The following is a 19,659-nucleotide window of genomic DNA, read 5'->3' as shown; positions in this document are numbered from 1 at the left end:
TTAACAGTAAAAAGCCATTTAGGCTTAATAATAACAGAAGGCAGCCATTTAATCAAAGAAATAATGTAATCTTCCAGGAACATAATAAAATAAAAAATTTCAAATCCATCTGTTAACCATCTTAACAGAAGGCACATTTAGATTCTCATAATAACATTAGAATATATACCAGTCATTAACAGTACAGAAGGCTACTACTGCATGCACCTAAGCTTCTAGAAGTTTGCACCTGAAAAGCTTCTGAGGTCCACACAGTACCGCAGTCTCAAAAATAATCAGAAGGAAATGAATGGGTCTGGCACTAGGCTCTAAACATCAGCAGGAAGGAAGGAATATTAAGGTTTACATTTCAAATATCTATGATAGCTAACATGTATTGACACACCAAGGGGGTGGAAAGGTGACACAATACAAAGATTTCATACCCATGTAATGACTCATACGTATATCTAAGTTTTTCTGTCAACTGAAGCACTAACATACAATTCTACATATACTGTCCAGTTTAAAACATGCAGCTAAGGAACAACCTACAATTCGAAGACAGAGTCCAATGATATATCAAAACTGCATTGGTATAACTACGAATTTTATTATGTGGACATCTACTGTGGCATGCATCTGTACAAACCTTTCAGGCAGTGGTCCACAGCTGGGTTATGAATAAAAAAGGCATAAATTTTTCTCTCATTTTATTACAATGAAGTTGAACAGTACAGAAAAGTCACATGACCTTGGTGGGTCAGATTACTTAAACCCTGAAACATGAGGAACTCTAAATACATTAAATATTGTTACACATTCAGACTTCCAATGTACAGGTAACTTGAAGACAGTTACAGCCCTCACCAAGCTAGGTTGGGGACATGAAGTCCAACAGCATCTGAAATGCTGTGAAGGCATAACTTTACAAATAGCAACATAAGCTTACAGAACTTGCCTTTATTAGGGTGGTATGTTCATGTAATTCCAGCGCCTTCACAATATAACGAACCAAATTTACTATACTTCACTTCTAAAAACCTAGATGAAACATGAAAAAGAAGCCATACAGTATAAATTGCAACTTCAGGAAAAGTTCCTGCTTTATTATTCCAAATAAACTTTCCCATGTAAAATAAATGTCCAATAGTTCCTGGTATGTGGGAAGATAATGTTTGTTAAAAGTCACAATGAAGCCTTATTGACGGAAGCTTGGCTATATAAACAGCACAAGTTGAGAAAAGGTTTAATCTCCAAACCTATTAGACTGGATGAAGTAAGATCAGTAACGGCCACCTTGCGACATTACAGGAGGTCTCATTCCCATCGGAGGTCGAGGAGGCCCACCTTGGTAAGGGGGCACCATTGGCGGTCCCTGCCCATATGGCGGCATAGCACCAGGAAGATAACCTGGCATGCCTTGATGATGACCACCATACTGACCTAAAAAACACATTTAAAACACAAAAAAATAGATTGAGTCTGTGCCTTGTACTTTTAAATGCAATGCATTTTGCAGATAAATCTGCTTCATGTGTACACTCAGAAAATCCACTAAATAAAATAAACGTAAAAAGAGGAATACCATGAGGCGGCATTGGGGGTCTCATTCCTTGTTGCTGTGGGATGCCTGGCTGTGGTGGCATCATACCTCCAATTGGTCCAACAGGTGGATTACCAATGGGAGCCTGTCCTGGTCGAGGAAGATTACGTTGATACTTAGGTAACTGTGCTCTTCTCTCTTCCTAGAAATAAAAATATGTGAAATGTGAAACATCTGAACACAGAGAGTTAAGCATGAAGGTAAGCATCTAAAGTCTTTATATTTACAGAGTGAGAGTAATTTTTAAATGTTCCCTTACATCCCAATTACTTTCACCCCACAAACCAGTCCAACTTAAAATCTTGATGCCTTAAGAAAACTTTACCTATTTTTGTATTTGAAGCCCATTATATTGAACAACTTTCCAGAAATTATACATTGCTTCAGCAGGAAACTGTGTAATGAAGAAGGTATATGGACTGCAAGGGACCCACAGACTCTATCTCACACTTGTTTCTTCAATTAATTAAATTTATGAACAACAAAAGTAATTTTTGAGAGAGTGAGAACCCAACTTACTGTCTTCTTTTAGAAATAGTCTTAGGGGGGATGTATCTAAGGTCAAAACATGCAATATTCACTTTGTTTTGTGGTTCTTAAAACTCAGAATGGTAAACATCACTTAGCACCCAACCAGATCATAAGACCACTGGTACTCGAATTAAAACTTTTCAAATGGACACGCTGCTACCACAGTCCTCAACCAAAGTCCGCTAGTAGACATGTGCACCACTCACCAGCGATATATCCTCATCTGGGTGGATCAACTTACTGGTTGCACTGGTGGTCGTAAGGGTCGCAGGCTTACTTGTTGTTGAAGCTGCTGGTTTAGCTGCAGTGCTATTGGTCGTACTAGTGGTTGAAGCCGTCGACTGTGTGTATGCAGGGAATGTAGGCTTTGGGGGCTCTGTGGTTGTTGCAGGAGTACTATTTAAGGGCTTGAAATCTGTACCAACAGGTCCTTGGACAGCTGCCTGAGCCTGTAAAACATCATCTTTCATCAACAACACTTCAAAACCCAAAACTGAATACATCTACGACCTACTTAACTTAAAAACAAGACACTAACATTCAATAAGGAACAAAACTTAAAGTTAAAATCATGAACAATCCACAAAACTCAAGATAACACATAATACCAAAAGATGCACATCCAAAACACAGCAGTGGAAACAAGAAACAAGTTAGACTGCTTATGTAACTTCTCAGATATCATCTATCTCCTCATCAGAAATTACTTAATTTACAAAGCTTTGTATTTATTCCTAACTGAAGATATGATCATATAATGCAATAGCAAATTTTCTATTATCATCATTCTAAATTCCTTTTTAAAATTAATCTACCAAGGAGTTCCAAAACAAAAAGTTAGAAATTATAGAATACAAATGTTTGGATAAATTTCAGTTACTAAGTATAGCATAAATAATAACTACCAATGGTGACACATTAAAGATATGTCCTTCAGAAGTATTCTTTATATAGTAATACAATGCCCTCCCAATTAACAATGGCTAGATTATTATGATGGACTAAAGGGTTTAGTAAGCTTTTAAGTATAAAGTTACCAAATAATAAATTTGTTACTTTTCATAACACTGAACATCTGAAACATGTAAACTAGGCCAACTTTTAGAACCAAATGCAGAGTATTAAATTTCCTTACATTATATGTGATGCTTTAAACAGCATAAAACAGAATAGCTTAATCATGCATCAGGCTAACCATTGGCCACTAAAATGCATTTACTGCTTACATGCTTTTAACCCTTTAGAACCATAGGAGTTTGGGGTATATTTTTTTCTATTAGTATGTGGTTCAAATTTTCAAATACCATTGATTTATAAGCCATTAATTTTACTTTAAAAAAATTAAACATATTTTTGGGAAAAGATTTAGTTTTAAAGTAGGGTCCAAAGGGTTAATGAAGTTATAAAGCCATTTTTAACAATTTTAAACTGCAACTTCCTGCGTACTTGTGCTGCGCTAGGAAACAGAGCTTTAGAAGACGCAGACAGACTTTCTGAATTGGATGAAGCTGTACTTGAGCTTGTTACAGGTGTCCCCATCTGTAGCATAAAAGAAAGGAAACAATGAAAAGTCTCCAAACAAATGGGTGAAAATAAGCCACGTGGTAGACTTTTTTTTCAGTATAGATTGCATTTTTCTAAATGCAAAATACAATGCAATCAGATGTTTTATATAGAGAGGCAGGCAGTTAATGCATTTACAATAAACAGAGTGACAGTATGAGCCTCAAAAAAACTTTTTAAATTCTACACCAATAAACCTAATTAACCACAGGTTTTTTCCCCTAAAACTAACGTTTTACACTATGATATTTCAAAACTGAAACCTTAAACTGAGAATTATGATGCATTATTGACACTTCAATCCAATTCTCCATCGATAACTACAATTTTTGCCAAGTTATTAATAGGATAAACAAAATAAACAAACAATAAACAAAATCCCCCCACCTCAAAAACATAAATTAATGTACTTAAAAAGTAATGCTTTTAATTTAGCAACTACAAACAGAAAAAAAATTGAAAAAAGAAAACATCTAAGGGATAATTTTAAGGTGAACGATGAAGAACATACATCTTGAGCATCTCAATTCTGAATGAATTAAATACATCTGCTTAACTCTGAAACAAACTGGGGGGAAAAAGCAAAGGTAACCACCATTATATACATACTATATATAAAAGAAGGATTTTTTGCTTCTGAGTTCTGGGGAGAAAAAAAAATAAAAGGACAAGTAGGAAATGAGTATGACTAGGTCAAAAGACGTTAAATGATGCCCTTCCAGCAACAGTGAGGCACTACTGTCTGTCACAATTCTAAAGGAAGAGCCCAAAAATTATTTGCTAAGGTCTTAGGAGTTTTTGACTTTGGTTTTTATTCTACTCATAGCTCATTAGGTAAAGGAGGACCTCCTAACATTTTTATGTATTTAAGTTCCCAGAAATTAAATTTTCATTTCTAACTGAAGCGAAGAATAACCAGAGTTCACAACTACAAAAAACTCACATACTACACTATTTTCTGGTTCCAGTCGACCTTTTATAAGGAAATCGGTGTGTGCAAACATGGGAGAGAACGCCACTTCTTCAGTATAGTTAATAAACTGTATTAAGAAGATCACCACTTTTAACATGACTTGACGGTTTCAGAGTCCGGTCAGCAGCCCCACTTCACCTTTAACTGTAGGCGCGCTCGTTTTCGGACGTTTCTCCTCACCTGTCCTGCGCTGGGGAAAAGAGGCTTAGTAACTGGAGGCTGTGGAGCTGGAACCGTTGCTGTTGGTGCAGGTGGTCTGTTAAGAATACCTGGCGCTGAGACAGCCTGCGCTTGAGTCATCGGAGGAATTCCAGGTCGTGGAACCGGAGGGGGCATACCTGCAGAGAAGAAACACTGGAGTGGGACCCCGCTGCTGAAACATTTAGTTCAGAAAAAATACTTCCTCAAAACTTGGCCATTAAAACATACTAAATTAAATTAAAAATGATTCTAGGAAATTCCCTGGCAGTCCAGTGGTTAGGACTCGGCTTTCACTGCTATGGCCCGGGATCAGTCCCTGGTAAGGGAACCAAGGTCTCATAAGCCGTGCGGCACAGACACACACACACAAAGATTCTATATACAAAGTTATCAATACTGATGACTGACTGCTGAACTCAATGAAGCCCAAGTACTTAGGCACTTGCCCCCCGGGACAGTTTTGCCTCCAACTTTCTACACCTTTGCGTCTCTTCAGAATTTTGGGACATGAAAGATACCACTAGAAACCCTGTATATGGGCAAAGCCAACAATTAGGCTTATTGATATTACTGATGCAACAAATTTTTGAAACATAGAATTATTTCAATCATCTAACAGACAGATGTTTCCAGAACTCTAATGCAAACTACAGTAAAAACTGTTAATAGGTCATATACCCATAAAAGTTATTCCAGAAACTAAGTTATTCCTTTAAGTGTGCTTTAAATACACAAATTTTCCTAAAATATACCACTAGGCATTCTTTGAAGTTCCTCAATTAAAACTTTTACTGACTTCACATTACCAAATGAAATAGGTTATTTTTCTGTATTCATTTAAATGCCTAAAATTACCTCAGAGCATGATGTATGTGAAGCTGTTGCCTATAAATTAATGGTTGCACTGGCATGATTCAAATTTTGCTGCTGCTTTATTTTTCTGTTCCTTTTACACCAACTATCACTTGAGTACATCTGCATCTGCTATGGACTGCAAACCAAACTTGCTAGGATTAAAACGCTAGGCAATGGACTCAGAAAGCCTCATGAAGACCTCTGTGGCACATTTACTGGGCTAACCAAATCCCTTTCCCCACACTGTAGGCTAAAAAGTCAAGATACTTTATTTCCCAGGCTTCCCTGCACCTAGAAGCTCCATTAGACATATTTCTGGACGATGATATGTAAGAGGCTAAGGAGATTCTGGGAAAGTTACTTTGTTCCCTAATACAAGAAAAAGGAAAGCACCCTTTCTTGCTTGAGATAACTACTGAGTTACATGTTTGAGAGAGAAAGCTAAGGTTGGCAAGTGCAAAATTTTTAAAGTATGGGTTCTTGTTATCACTGGAGCCACTGAGTCTACCACTTTTAGGTTGAGTGAGATAATAAATACCTACGTTGTTTAATAGTTTGTTGGATTTCTCTATTACTTGTTAAGAGTCTCCAGTACTTGCCTAAAATATTCCTAACAGATATAACCACTCTTAAGTCACAGGCTCAGTGACTCATTCTGGTTGCTTTGAGGACTACTTTTACTATCTATTTCAAAACTCGGAACTCAGAACAAAACAAGATAATCACATTTCTCACAGTAATTTTAAAAAGAAGTCACTAACCTATAGAAACTTTAAAATTACACCAATTTTAAAACTGCACCTCGCAGTGGTTGAGAGTCTGTCTGCCGATGCAGGGGACATGGGTTCGTGCCCCAGTCCGGGAAGATCCCACATGCTGCGGAGCGGCTGGGCCCATGAGCCATGGCCGCTGAGCCTGCGCTCCGCAACGGGAGAAGCCACAATAGTGAGAGGCCCTCGTACCGCAAAAAAAAAAAAAAAAATGCACCAATGCCCACAAATCGACTGTCTAAAATACTTAAGAAATAAAGCACTTCTGTCATATTAAAAAGGAAACTGTCTAACATTTCATACCTGGTGGCATACCGGGCATCAGAGGTGGTATTCCCGGTCCAGGTGGCATCATTCCACCCATTGGCATCATTCTATTAGAAAGCAAATTTCAAGAGACAACTAAAGTTAATTAACAGTATAAAACATTAGAAAATATTTTGGCTAAAGCCTGAAACAACAATAGATAAGACTTGAATTTGACCCCTAATATTGAAATCAATCAAGCTGAAAGAACACACAACACACTAAAACAATTCTATCAAAATAAATTCCCTAAAAACCAGCGAACTCTTTGGTTTACCAGTTAAATAGGGGAAAAAAATTCAGTCTTTGTTAACAGAACATTTTAATACATTTAAAGTCATTGAGAACAATTATTATACTCTCCTTAATATAAACAAGAGGCCTTATCCAAAACGTGCGTAACTGGAAAACAAAATCACCTTTTGTCTCACTTGGAAAATATCCACAGAATATTAATCAAAAAAACAAAACAAAAAAAACCTCTTTATTTTACAGTTATCAGATTTTTTCAAAAAGAAAATACTGAATGTACTCTGTGGAGTAAAGATTTGTTTTGGACAGGCACGGAAAAACTACCATCAAAATTAAAGATAATCAAAAGTAAACTCAGAATCCCTACTTTTCATGTACAAAGTTCCTAACACTAAACCAGGACTTAAAAACACAACCCATATTTGTTTTCCTTTCCTTAAAAGAGCTCACCTTCAAATATCAGGGTCCAATTCACTTAAAAAATTATAAGTTTGTGAACTAATGATTTAGGATTCTTATCAGAATAACTTCTATATATAGATTTTATTAGAAAAAATCAATTACCTTCTATAGTAACAGAGCACGTAATTTGGCAAAGGAATATATACTCTTTCTTAAATATCAACCCTTTTTAGTAAGTCCCCTTACTTTTAGCAGTTTGGGGAAAACAGCTGCACAATTAGAAAATGCTTTGTTTATATGAGTCTATTACGATTTCCTCACAGATGTTTTAGTTCCCTCCTTTAAGAGATCTGTGTCAATCAGTTTGCAAAGTTTAGAAGTTTTAGTGAGGAAGATTAGAAAACTTCTGAAGTCAACTTAATAGATACCATTAAACACACAAAAAAATGACATTATGATTATACCTCCTGAATTACATTACGAATGAGATGCTTACATGTTTTCACCGCAAAATGACTGGGTGTATTTTCTCTGATGATGCAATCTGTGAAAATGTATGACAAAATCAAAATCTAACTGATTTTCAAAATACAGTGGGTAAGTGTATTGTATACCTCTCACATCCAACAATATTTAAATAAAAGTGATGGGCACGAGCACCTCATATTCATTTTAGTTCTTGATGACTTGACAAATAAATCATTTACAGAGTTTGCTTCTTGTCACAACTACAAAGTGTCATGGACAGTTTTGAATCTCAGAAACTCAAATCTACAACCAACTACTTTAATTACATCAGATGCAACTGAAGCAGATGGCTGCCTACATACATCCTAAAACCCAAAAAATCTATGCTCTTCAGAGTCAAATTTATATTCCTTAAATTTATTAGTAGATCCCTTTATTAGGTAAGTTTAATAGTTACAGAGCCCATACCTTTTAGAAGCAAAAAAAAAAAAAACACAGCAAAGTAACATTTAAGTGATGTAACACACCCAAGTTGAAAAAGATCATTACTAGGCACAAGCCCACAAGTCAATTAAAAGGGTTTTCTTACCCAGGTGGCATTCCTGGCATAACTGGTGGCATTCCTGGCATCAGAGGAGGAACACCTGGCATTAATGGAGGTATGCCTACAAACAAGAATTTCAACCAAAAAAATAAAAAAGGGTTAAGAGGAAAAAATTAATACTTCTAAACTGTATCAACAAAGAGCTGAGAATGTTAAATTGTAAGAAGCCTTATGTGCTACCTGGAGGCATTCCTGGTGCTCCTGGAACTGGTGGTAGTCCTGGTTGTGCCATTGGGGGGATATAACCTTGCTGAGGTTGAACAGGCTGTGGCTGAAATGAAGTTGAAGCTGCAGAGTCGTCATCATCATATTCATCAGAATCCTCTTGTTGCTTCTTTTTTTGACTCTCTGCTAAAAACGTTTACATTAATTTTTCCCATAGAGTAAAACAGGAAAACCTAAGCAAGTGTAAGACACTCAACCTTTAAAATGTTCATTTCAGTGCAACGAGCTCCTGAGACTTCTCTTCCACAAAAACCCAGTCAACACTGCTCTTCACTCTTTACATGTTTTCTCAGTATGTATTAAGCAAGAAGGTTAACATCCTTTCCCTATTCTATGGCAGGTAAAGAACATTTTCCTAAGGCAGTTATACTTTTAAAAAACAGCTTTCTATTCCACTCCAAAAGGTAAACTATGAAAACTAGTCTGACCTCTCCAGAATGCTTTTCAAAACAAAAGATTTCATAGTTTATTAGTAAGTTTCTATCATTTGGATAGGAGAGGGCTGCAAATCCTAAGTCAAATACACCACTAAAAAAAATTTACAATTACTGGTTTCATAAATCAAAACAAGCTACCTTCCTTTTCAAAGGCCTCAACACTTGCTAAATCCACCTGGAATTCAGTTATGAGTAAAAATATAATAAAATGTATGGAATGATCCAAATGCTACCACATATACAAATAAAATACATTAACTCTGAACATAAGACAAAAAAAAAAACCCTCAAATTGAAATTCTGAATAGACCTAACATCTACCATTAAATTTATACTTGAAAATACTGTAATACTCCTCTCACTAGTTAAGCTGTATCGAGAAAAAGCATACATCTTAGCATTTACCTTGTGTTTTCTGTTCAAGAAGTCGTCGTCTTTCATCCATGTCTTTTTCTGGAATACCTTCCATACCATATATTTCCAACTCTATGTCTGTTCTCCCAGGTATTGCATTTGGTACTGCATCTATTGTCTCTTTATGCACCTAACATTAAAAAACAAACCAAAAAACCCCCACACAAACAAAACAAAAACCTTCCATTAGATAGACAAAAGTGCCTCATGAAAGTCTTTTTAAAGAGTAATTTTAAATTACTCAGAGACCACTTAGTATAATGGTTAAGAAGGACTGGTTCCATAGTGAGACTATGTGGATCCAACCCCCAGCTTTATGGCCTACTAGCTACGTAAGATTAGGCAAATTCTTTGACCTAAGCCTCAGTTTACTTCACCCATTCAGCACCTAACTTCTGGGGTCATTTGTAGGATTAGAAAAGATACTGTGTATGTAAAAAAGCACTTGGCAATGTGAAGCACATAGCAAGGGCTCAATAAACAATTTCAAGTTTACCTTATAACCTTGATTGCTTGAATTATTAACCATGAACTGACAGTGCTACTCAATCAGGGAAGTGTGGAGTCTGAACTAAGTAAAGCTTATGAAGTCTTAAAATTAGGTATTACAATAAAGTAAATTTTCCAAGAATGCATCCTGAGACAGCTAGTGGCTACAAACCACAAAAGTGACATTTCCCATTAGCATTACCCGTAACTAATGAGTCACCTGAAGAGCTGAACACTGCCACAGTAGTGATCCTGCCACCTTCCATCTCTGAATTTATTTGGCAGATCACAAAAAGAAGTCCTTCAGAGGTTTTATTGTAAAATGAAACACTGGGGATCTAGCACCTTTTTTCACTGTATGGTTTTGCTAGATCAAACATTTCTAACCCTCAAACGCGAATAACTTTTGCCAATATGCTAAAATCCCTGTCGGTCTTGGTTTCTTCCGCAAAAGGTATAACTTAGGCTAAAGAATGTCAAAGTAGTTTGCCTAAAATATCAGTTTCACCTGGAAGCTTATTAGAAATGCAAATTCTACGCCAATAAAAATTTTTAAAAAATAAATAAGAAATGCAAATTATCAGGCCACACCTGAGCCCTACTGAATCAGAAACTCTTGGGTGGAGCCACAAATCTATCTAACAAGACGTCAAGGTGATTCCTTTGCATACTCAAGTTTGAGAACCACTTATTTACGTTAATGACTTGGATATATTGGTCCAAGTAATACTCAATTTTTCTTTCCTTCCAAGACACTTTCATGGAAGAATAGAAAGGTAATTAAAGAAAACTAAGTATTTTCCTGTAGGAGTATCTCAAAGATTTTAAAAAGTGATATGCAAATCAAATTCACAAATTATATTATTGTGATTAAAAGATCCATGAATAAAGCTACTCAATAAGTGTCAATCACCATTTCCGAAATTTTTTGGAACATGTTACTTCTCTTGATGAAAGCAGATGAAGTAACTCATATATATGTTCTCTGAAAAAATACAATTACATTCACATACACATTAACTAGTTTTCACTACATTTCTAAGTAATGAAGGAAAGAAATATCTTAATTAAAAGGTATTGGAAAGAGAAGAAAAAAATAACGCCATTCACTCAAAATCTTCCCAACCTTATGTTACAGCCAGAATTAGATTTCTTAGTCTTACATAGTAGAAATTAGTATGGTCTCGGCTGAAAAGATAGGAGCAAACATTGATGTAAAACATCTAAATTACTAACGTCCTAATCTAATCTAGAAAACTCCAATCCAGCATGTGTCTGATTTAACTGCCATGCCTATCTCACAGGCTGCTGTGAAATTATGGAAGAACATATAAACAGAAGCACTTAGTCAATTAAAGATTATTACTAATAGTTTCTTATCTTCGAGCTTCCACTCCATTTCTCTGCTCTTCTCTGTAGTACAACTCGAAATAGCACCTCTACTTTCCCCTCTCATTTTCTCTTGCAAGCATTCCTATCAGCCTTTCATCCTCTTCATTCTAGGAAATCACTGTTGGCAAGTAACCAATGACCGCTACTTTGATTAATCCAATCTTAGTCCTGTGCTTAACTAACCTACCACCAGCGTTTGGCTTAAATAAACAACTCACTCCTTGAAACACTTCATTTGGCTTCCACGGCACTACTCTTGGGTTTCCTACCTTTTCAGTCTTGATTGGTTTCTTTTCATCTTCTGACCTCTAAATGCTGGGAGTGACCCAAGGTAGTGTCCTTGGCACCACTTTTCTATCTATATTCTACTCCCTAAGGACATATAATATCATGGCTTAAAACAGCCATCCTTATACTGTATCCCCCCAAATTTCTATCACCAGCTCCAACCTCTCTGAACCGCAGACCTGTAGATTCAACTGCTTATACGACATCTCCATCTGGATATTCCACAGACTTTCTCAAAATCTCAAAACTAACATCATACCCACACTCAAAATTAACATAAGATGATCTGATAGCCTCACCCCTAAGCCTGTTTTTCCTGCAGCTTTCCACATTTCAGTACCGTCGTCCCTTGATGTCAAGGCATGACTGGTTCCAGGGCCATCCCCCCCAATACCAAGGATGCTCAAGTCCCTCATATAAAACGGCGCAGTACAGTTAGCCCTCTGTAGCCACGGAGTCTGCACACGTGGATTCAACTTACCGCATTTCAATTGCGGTGTAATACGCAGATGTGGACACCAAGGGCCAAATGAATACAGTAACTCACTTTTCACACTGCTCAGGCCAAAAACTTTCAGAACATCCTCCACTCCTCACTTTCTCATACTCCACATCTAATTCATCAGCAAATTCTGTCACCATCACCTCTTGCCTGGAATACTCTTGCTTGGTCTCCTAAGTGGTCTTACTGCACTCTACAGTCTACTCTCAACCCTGCAGCCAAAATGACTCTTTAAAAAGTGTGCCAAAGCATGTTACAACTCAATTAAAACCTCCCATTTCACTCAATATTAAAGAAAATGGCCTACAATAGCCTGCAAGCCCTCCTATGTAAAGTAGCACATTGCTGCCCTTGCCCTCAATATAGGAGAATGCTCCTGACGTGAAGGTTTGCATTTGCTGTTCCCTGGAATCTCTCCCTCACCTCCTTTCAGATCTCTGTTCAGATGTCACTTTCTCATTCAGGCCTGTACTACCTTGTGGCCCTCCCCTATGCCCCCTACCTAGTTTTAACCGCTACCTACTTTTAGTTTTCTCTGTCACATATCAGCATAAAATTAAATATTTATAGGCTGTTCTCCTCCACAATGTAAATCTAAACTCCACAATGATGACTTCGATTTATTCACTGCTGTATACTCAGTGCCTAAAACACTGTACAGTACTGCCTCACAGAAACTTTGTGATAGATGGTAATGCTCTGCGTCTGTACTACCCAATACAACAGTCATCCACCAGGCACTTGTGGCTGAGCACAGGAAATGTGACTATAATGTGACTGAGGAACTGAAGTTTTAATTTTTAAATTTCTGTTTAAATAGCCACAAGTAACTAGTACCACAGTGGAAAATTGTGGGTCTCATATTTTTAAATGGATACTGAATTGCTATTATAGCGACATAATTGGAGTGAAACAGATCTTTACAAACTTATTTTTAAACTCGGAGAAGCAATATCTTGTTTTAATTTACCTCCCTGCCTCCTACAACAGTAGTTTCCAATGAATGAGGATTTGCTCATCTCGCATCTCTCTAGAGTCAAATTAGGCAAAAATTCAGGCAGCTCTAGGACTGTCAGTAGAAGTAGAAAAAGTAGAAGTAGTAAAAGAAATAATGTTGAATAAAAAAGGTACTTATTAGATCTTCAAAAATATAAATTACAAAGCCCTCCCCACCCAGTAGTGAAAGAACTCAAGAAACCTAGGAATTACTAAATGAAACACCATGCCGCCATTCCAAAAGAGGTCCATGGAATAAACGGTAGCCTAGCCCCAGGCAACAGATTATAACAAATCGTTCAAAGACAGTGAGTAATGGCAGTTAATTATGTACTAATTCTTATGGGATTGGATTTGGTCAGACTGCCCACAAAATTTAAATCACTGATCCTTGTTCTCTTAGCCAAGTACTGACAAAATACTTCGTGATCTCAACATAATTGTCACCCATCTAAATCTAGGATAAAAGGTAGTATCAATAATTTAAAGGTAAATACTAGCATAAACTCTTTAAACATGAAAAATCAATTGTTCATCTTCTCAATGGCTAAAGAACAGGGTTTTTTTCTATTTTAAAGCTGACTGGCCATCTTATCTAATCTTTTGCAAGAAACAAACAAAAAACTCTACAGCTATCACAGAGAAATTCAAGATTTTTTCCCCATGTTGTTTCCAAACTACAAGAGAGCAAAAATTAAATAGAAGAAACTCCTTACCTGCATGCAATGAATAGCTAAACCAGGTCCTGTATACAATTTCTTATGACATATATGACATTTAAAATGCTTTGCTTTTTGGTGCTGTATAAGGATCTTCTCATCATCAAAATCTCTATTACAATACCTGATCACTATTGTTAAGGTACAAAAATAGCACAATAACGACACTGCCTATAAAAAATAAATCTGTAATGAAAGAGAATAGTAGTAACAGTAAAAACAGGCAACAGCTAAAACCAACAATACTTTATATAATGACTAAGGATTAACCTGCCACATAATTTTGGAATTTTCAATGTCCTGGAAGCTCACAATCTCTCTTCACCACCCCTAAATAAACACATCTCAGTAGGCAATATAGTTTTGTCAAACTCCCGCGTTTCACACAGATTTATGTGAAATTAACTTTTCTTTTGTTCAGTGTCTCAACATTTACAAATGCACACTGTGAACTGGAAGGGTTCAAAATGTTTAAAAAAAAATACCCAAAGTTAAGGTGGACAGAACTTCAAAAATCAGAAGATAAAAATAATCGAAATACTAAGAATTTACCTAACATTTAAAATTTAATGTTTATATTATTTAGAATCTGAAAATAAGTTCATTGCGACAACTTCCTATGAACAATCCACAAAGTTGCTTGCAATTCCGTACGAATTTGTCGCCCAAAAATGTATTTAAACTCACAGATAAGTTCTGTCAATAATACTGAGAATTCTTCTCTCCCTTGTCAGATTTTCCTAAAAGCGCTTTACAAAATCCGTAACCGATTTTCAACTATTATATAAATAAATGCAGCGTTTTTAGGTACCAGACAGTAAATAAAATCAATTGAAACGTAAAGTTTACTAACGTTTCCGGGGGGGGGGGGACCGACGCCACGTTTCCTTAGTAAGAGGCACTTTCTCACTCCAATAAAACAAGTAAAGATAACAAGAAACCCCATCCTGTACGAGAACGCTTCTCCAAGATTAAGGCGTCAGTGGGTGGGAGGCGGAAGCTAGATCTTCCCCCCAACCCCCCGCAAAAAAAAAAAAAAAAAAAACTGGGGGTGGGGAGGGCGTCGAAATCAGGGCTGACTAACATAAGCCTTTACTAAACCACCGATTCTACAAAAAAAAAAAAAGAAAGAAAGAAAAAAGTGGGTGCCCGACTCCGGAAGCTCCCCCCTGATCCGCCAGAGTCAATAAGCGTACTATACTCGAAGGAAGTCCCTTTGTTGAACCGTCCCCAAAACAACGGAGTGTGGCAGAAGACTCCTCAGGGGACTCTGTCCTTGGTGAAGGGGGTCCAAGCCGCCTCCCCGTGGGTCAACGCTCGCACCAAACCAAGACCCTCCTGAGTCACGAAGTCCCACGACCCACAACTGCCGGAGCTTCTCGCCCCAGGGACCCCATTTTCCGAGAAAGCTTCCCAAATCCGAGTCCAGCCACCAAACCACCGACCCCGAGGCCTAGATCCCACTCTCCGCCATAGGCCAAAGCCAGGCCTCCCCGTCCCAGTCACCACCAACCGGCGCCCCCGCTCGGCCTCGACTTCAAACCGACAAAGGATACCAGCACCACGGCTTCAGCTGCTTCTTCTTCTTGCGACCCATAACTGCGCTCTACCGACAGAAAAAAAAAGGAGGAGAAAACAAGCAGGAAAAACTAGCCGAAGAGTCTCCCACTCTCCCGACCCAACCGCCACCACCGCGTCCCACAGGAAACAGCCACAAAATGGCCGACGCCCTCGCTCGCTGCTCTGCCTCCCGTCAGGCACTGCGACCGGGGGCGGTGCCAGGCAGGGGATGGTCACATGACGAGGCCTACGCCCTGAGTGGGCGGACACTCGCGCCTGAGGAGGGCCGGCTGCCATCTTGTCCGTGCGTCCTGTCCGGGTTCTCCCGTGCGTGTGAATTACACCGGGTTTACTTTGTAAAAGAGTGGGTGGGGCTTCCCTGGTGGCGCAGTGGTTGAGCGTCCGCCTGCCAATGCCGGACACAGGGGTTCGAGCCCTGGTCTGGGAAGATCCCACATGCCACGGAGCAGCTGGCCCCGTGAGCCACAATTACTGAGCCTGCGCGTCTGGAGCCTGTGCTCCGCAACAAGAGAGGCCGCGATAATGAGAGGCCCGCGCACCGCGATGAGGAGTGGCCCCCACTTGCCACAACTAGAGAAAGCCCTCTCACAGAAACGAAGACCCAACACAGCCATAAATTTAAAAAAAAAAAAAAAAAAAAAAAAAAGAGCTGGTGACACGTACGTGCGCCGAGACAGCGCGAATTGGAGAAAAAAAAAAAAAAACCTCAATAGGTTACCAGAGTAATTCAAGGTAAACTACAAATAAAGGATAATTGAGACAGAATTTTTCATTTTGTTTCATTTCCCGGATTACTCCTCTCTGTAGTAAGTGTTGGACGTTTGCCCACTAAGTCGAAGAAGTCGCAGTCTTTGCCTTGTAATTCACAGATCGGTGACGGATGCGTAAACGACGCAGCGTGGCCACCGCGGTGACGGAAATTCGAGGTGCTGCGGAACCTCAGAGGAGAGGAACCGTTTACAGGGCCTTGGCGGTCATTGGGCTATCGAGGAAGGTTTCCTGCAGGGTCAATGGGAGCAAACGAGGTGGAGGAGAGGGTATCTCACTAAGGGCGCAAAAAGTGCACGTCTTTGAGCATGAGCACCTGAAAAAACACTAGAGATAGTAGGGTTGGAGCTTGTAATGAAGAGGCTGATGGCAAGAGATAATCCTAGGGAGGCTGGCAAAGGCGACTTCCGGAGATTCTCCAGCAGCCTGAGGAGCTGGATTTTATGCTGAAGTCTCTGGGAAGCAACAGACGAGTTTTAAGAGCGCAGTTAGAGAAAAACGCAAATAAGAGTATAGCTGGTTAAGAGTCCAGTGCTTGGGTTCATTTTCCACCAGTGCCACTGCCTATTTGCATGGCTTTGGGCAAGCCACTTAAACTTCCTCTGTCTGCACTTATAACAGAGTTTGGCATAGAGAAATAACTAGTAATGTAAATTAGATGTTACTATTAAAAGGAAAAAGTAATAGTAGATATCCATGGAGCGCTTATCGTGCGCCAGACAAGGTGGTAAGTTTTACATTACTTGTCTCAACAAACCTGTGATGGAGGTGCCATTGTTATCACCCGGTTAACACAGATGAAGAAAAAGAGGTTTAGGGGAGTTGAAGCAGGGAATTCCCTGGTGGTCCAGTGGTTAGGACTCCTCACTTGCACTGCCGAGGGTCGACCCCTGATCGAGGAACTAAGACCCCACAAGTTGCGGGGAGAGCAGCCAAAAGGGGGGGGGGGCGGGGAGTTGAAGTAATTGACACAAAGTCACAGAGTTAGTAAGTATGAAGCTGAATTAGATTTGAGTTTTAGAAAAAATCGTTTTGCCTACAGTGAGAACAGTGGATTGGTGGAGGCTGAAAGGCAAGTCATAGAGAATGTGACAGTAATCTCGATAAGAGATGAAATTGGTCTGAAGTAGGGAGTGGTTATATATAGAAAAGCATTTACTCATTCTTCCTAAAATAAAAAATAAGATAATTTTAGATGGTGCCCAGTGCTCTACCAAAAACAAAAATAAAGAAGGAAGGTGCTGGAACAATATAAGGATGTCCACTCTTGCCACTCTTATTCAGCATTGTACTGCAGGTCCAGCCAGGGTGATTAGGCAAGAAAAAGAAGTAAAAGGAATCCAGATTGGAATGGAACAAGTACAACCATTTCTATTCAGAGATGGCATGAGTGTGTGAATAAAAGAAAAAGCCCACAAAGAAAAAGTAATGTGTTGAAATCCTACCCCCCAGTACCTCATAATGTGACCTTATTTGGAAATAGAGTCTTTACAGAGGTAATAATGCTAAGGTGAGGTCATGGGGGTGGACACTGGTGACTGGTGTCCTTACAAAAAGAGGAAATTTGGTTGCAGAGATAGGTACAGAAGAAAACAATATAAAGAGATATAGGAAGGAGACCACTATAAATCAAGGAGAAAACCTGGAACAGACTTTTCCCCATAGCCCTCAGAAGGAACCAACCCTGTTTTCACCTTGACTTTGGACTTCTAACCTCTAGAACTGTGGGACAATAAATTTTGTTGTTTAGGGTGCAGTGGTTAGGACTCAGCACTTTCACTCTGGGACCCCAAGGTTCAGTCCTGCAAGCCACACAGCCAAAAAAAAATTTGTGTGTGTGTGTGTGTTTACACCACTCAGTCTGTGGTACTTTGTTAGTGGGAACCCTGGAAAACTAATACACTTGTTTATAGAAAATTCTAAGGAATACATTTTTTAAAAATCTAGAGCTAATAAGAGTTCAACAAAGTTCACAGTACAAGATCAATATACAAAAATCGAGGGGCGGGCTTCCCTGGTGGCGCAGTGGTTGAGAGTCTGCCTGCCGATGCAGGGGACACGGGTTCGTGCCCCGGTCCGGGAAGATCCCACATACTGTGGAGCGGCTGGGCCCGTGAGCCATGGCCACCGAGCCTGCGCGTCCGGAGCCTGTGCTCCGCAGCGGGAGAGGCCACAGCGGTGGGAGGCCCCTGTACCGCAAAAAAAAAAAAAAAAAAAAAAAAAAAAATCAATTGTACTTCTATACACTAGCAACAAGCAATCTGAAAATAAAATTAAGAAAACAATTCTGTTTACAATAGCATCAAAAAGCATAAAAATTAGGAATAAATTTAACAAAAGTTCTGAACTATACTCTGGAAAACCAAAATATTGTAAGAAATTAAAGATCTAAAGAAGTGAAAACAAACAAAAAAACAAAACAAAACAACCCTGAGATTAATTGTCCAATAATTTTAGGTCAAGTCATCCTCAATTCAATTTTGCAGTATTAAGAGCCCCAGAGGGACTCCCCTGGTGGAGCAGTAGTTAAGAATCCGCCTGCCAATGCAGGGGACACGGGTTCGATCCCTGGTCCAGGAAGATCCCACATGCCGTGGAGCAACTAAGCTCGTGCGCCACAACTCCTGAGCCTGTGCTCTAGAGCCCACGAGCCACAACTACTGAAGCCCACACGCTGAGAACCTGCGCTCCGCAACAAGAGAAGACAGTGCAATGAGAAGCCCGTGCACCACTCGCCACAACTAGAGAAAGCCTGCGGGCAGCAATGAAGACCCAAGGCAGCCAAAAATAAAATAATAATAATAAAAAAAAGAGTTCTAGAACCAGAGTGGGTTTGAATGCCACTCTGCCACTTATTAGCTATTTTACCATGGACAAGTTAAGTAATACTGGCCTTGGTTTACTCATCTGTCAAATGGGATAATATTTACCTCATGGAGTTGTGAGAATTAAATGAGTAAGTATTTGTAAAGCACTTAGAAGGGTTCTCACACACAGAAACTGCTCAGTACATGTTAGCTATTATTTTTCTATATAAAGTTAACATGGGATGTAGGTGTACTTTAATATCTTTGATATGGTGATAGGGTGAAACGTGCAAGAAAAACATGCCTAGGCGTTACAAAATCTTAAAACTAATTCAGCAAACAGTTCTTGAGCACCGTAGGCCGTGGGCTAGGACAGAGGATATAGCAGTGAACAAGCTGACATTCTACTGGGAGAGACATAGTAAACAAATACATAACGTGGGGGGTAAGTGCGATGAAGAAGAAGGAAATATAAGGGGACGGGACAGAGACTGATGGGACAGCAGTAGACGTGCGTGTGGGATGTGTTTT

The 19,659-nt window shown here is 39.0% G+C and overlaps 1 protein-coding gene across 7 annotated transcripts; it reads right to left on the bottom strand.

The window, feature by feature from the left end:
* Positions 1 to 572: 572 nt before the first annotated feature.
* On the bottom strand, positions 573 to 15,705 carry ZNF207 (zinc finger protein 207). Of its 7 annotated transcripts, none has more exons than XM_082604126.1 (12): positions 15,529 to 15,704; positions 13,970 to 14,096; positions 9,578 to 9,716; positions 8,691 to 8,861; positions 8,496 to 8,571; positions 7,935 to 7,982; positions 6,782 to 6,852; positions 4,833 to 4,990; positions 3,563 to 3,655; positions 2,323 to 2,565; positions 1,568 to 1,727; positions 573 to 1,425 (listed from the first exon to the last, which is right to left on the bottom strand). In XM_082604126.1, the coding sequence occupies exons 1-12, from the start codon at positions 15,567 to 15,569 to the stop codon at positions 1,265 to 1,267; spliced, it is 1,488 nt and encodes a 495-aa protein (XP_082460252.1). In that variant the 5' UTR covers positions 15,570 to 15,704; the 3' UTR covers positions 573 to 1,264. The 7 variants fall into 7 exon arrangements, with proteins under 7 accessions (XP_082460252.1, XP_082460253.1, XP_082460254.1 ...); XM_082604127.1 differs by having other exon boundaries at positions 8,691 to 8,858; XM_082604128.1 differs by lacking the exon at positions 7,935 to 7,982 and having other exon boundaries at positions 15,529 to 15,705.
* Positions 15,706 to 19,659: the final 3,954 nt, after the last annotated feature.

This window comes from Mesoplodon mirus (assembly GCF_964341445.2).
Source record: "Mesoplodon mirus genome assembly, chromosome: 18".
NCBI classification, from domain to species: domain Eukaryota; kingdom Metazoa; phylum Chordata; class Mammalia; order Artiodactyla; family Ziphiidae; genus Mesoplodon; species Mesoplodon mirus.
Note: the sequence above shows the minus strand (reverse complement) of the source record. Positions and strands in the feature narration are given on the sequence as shown.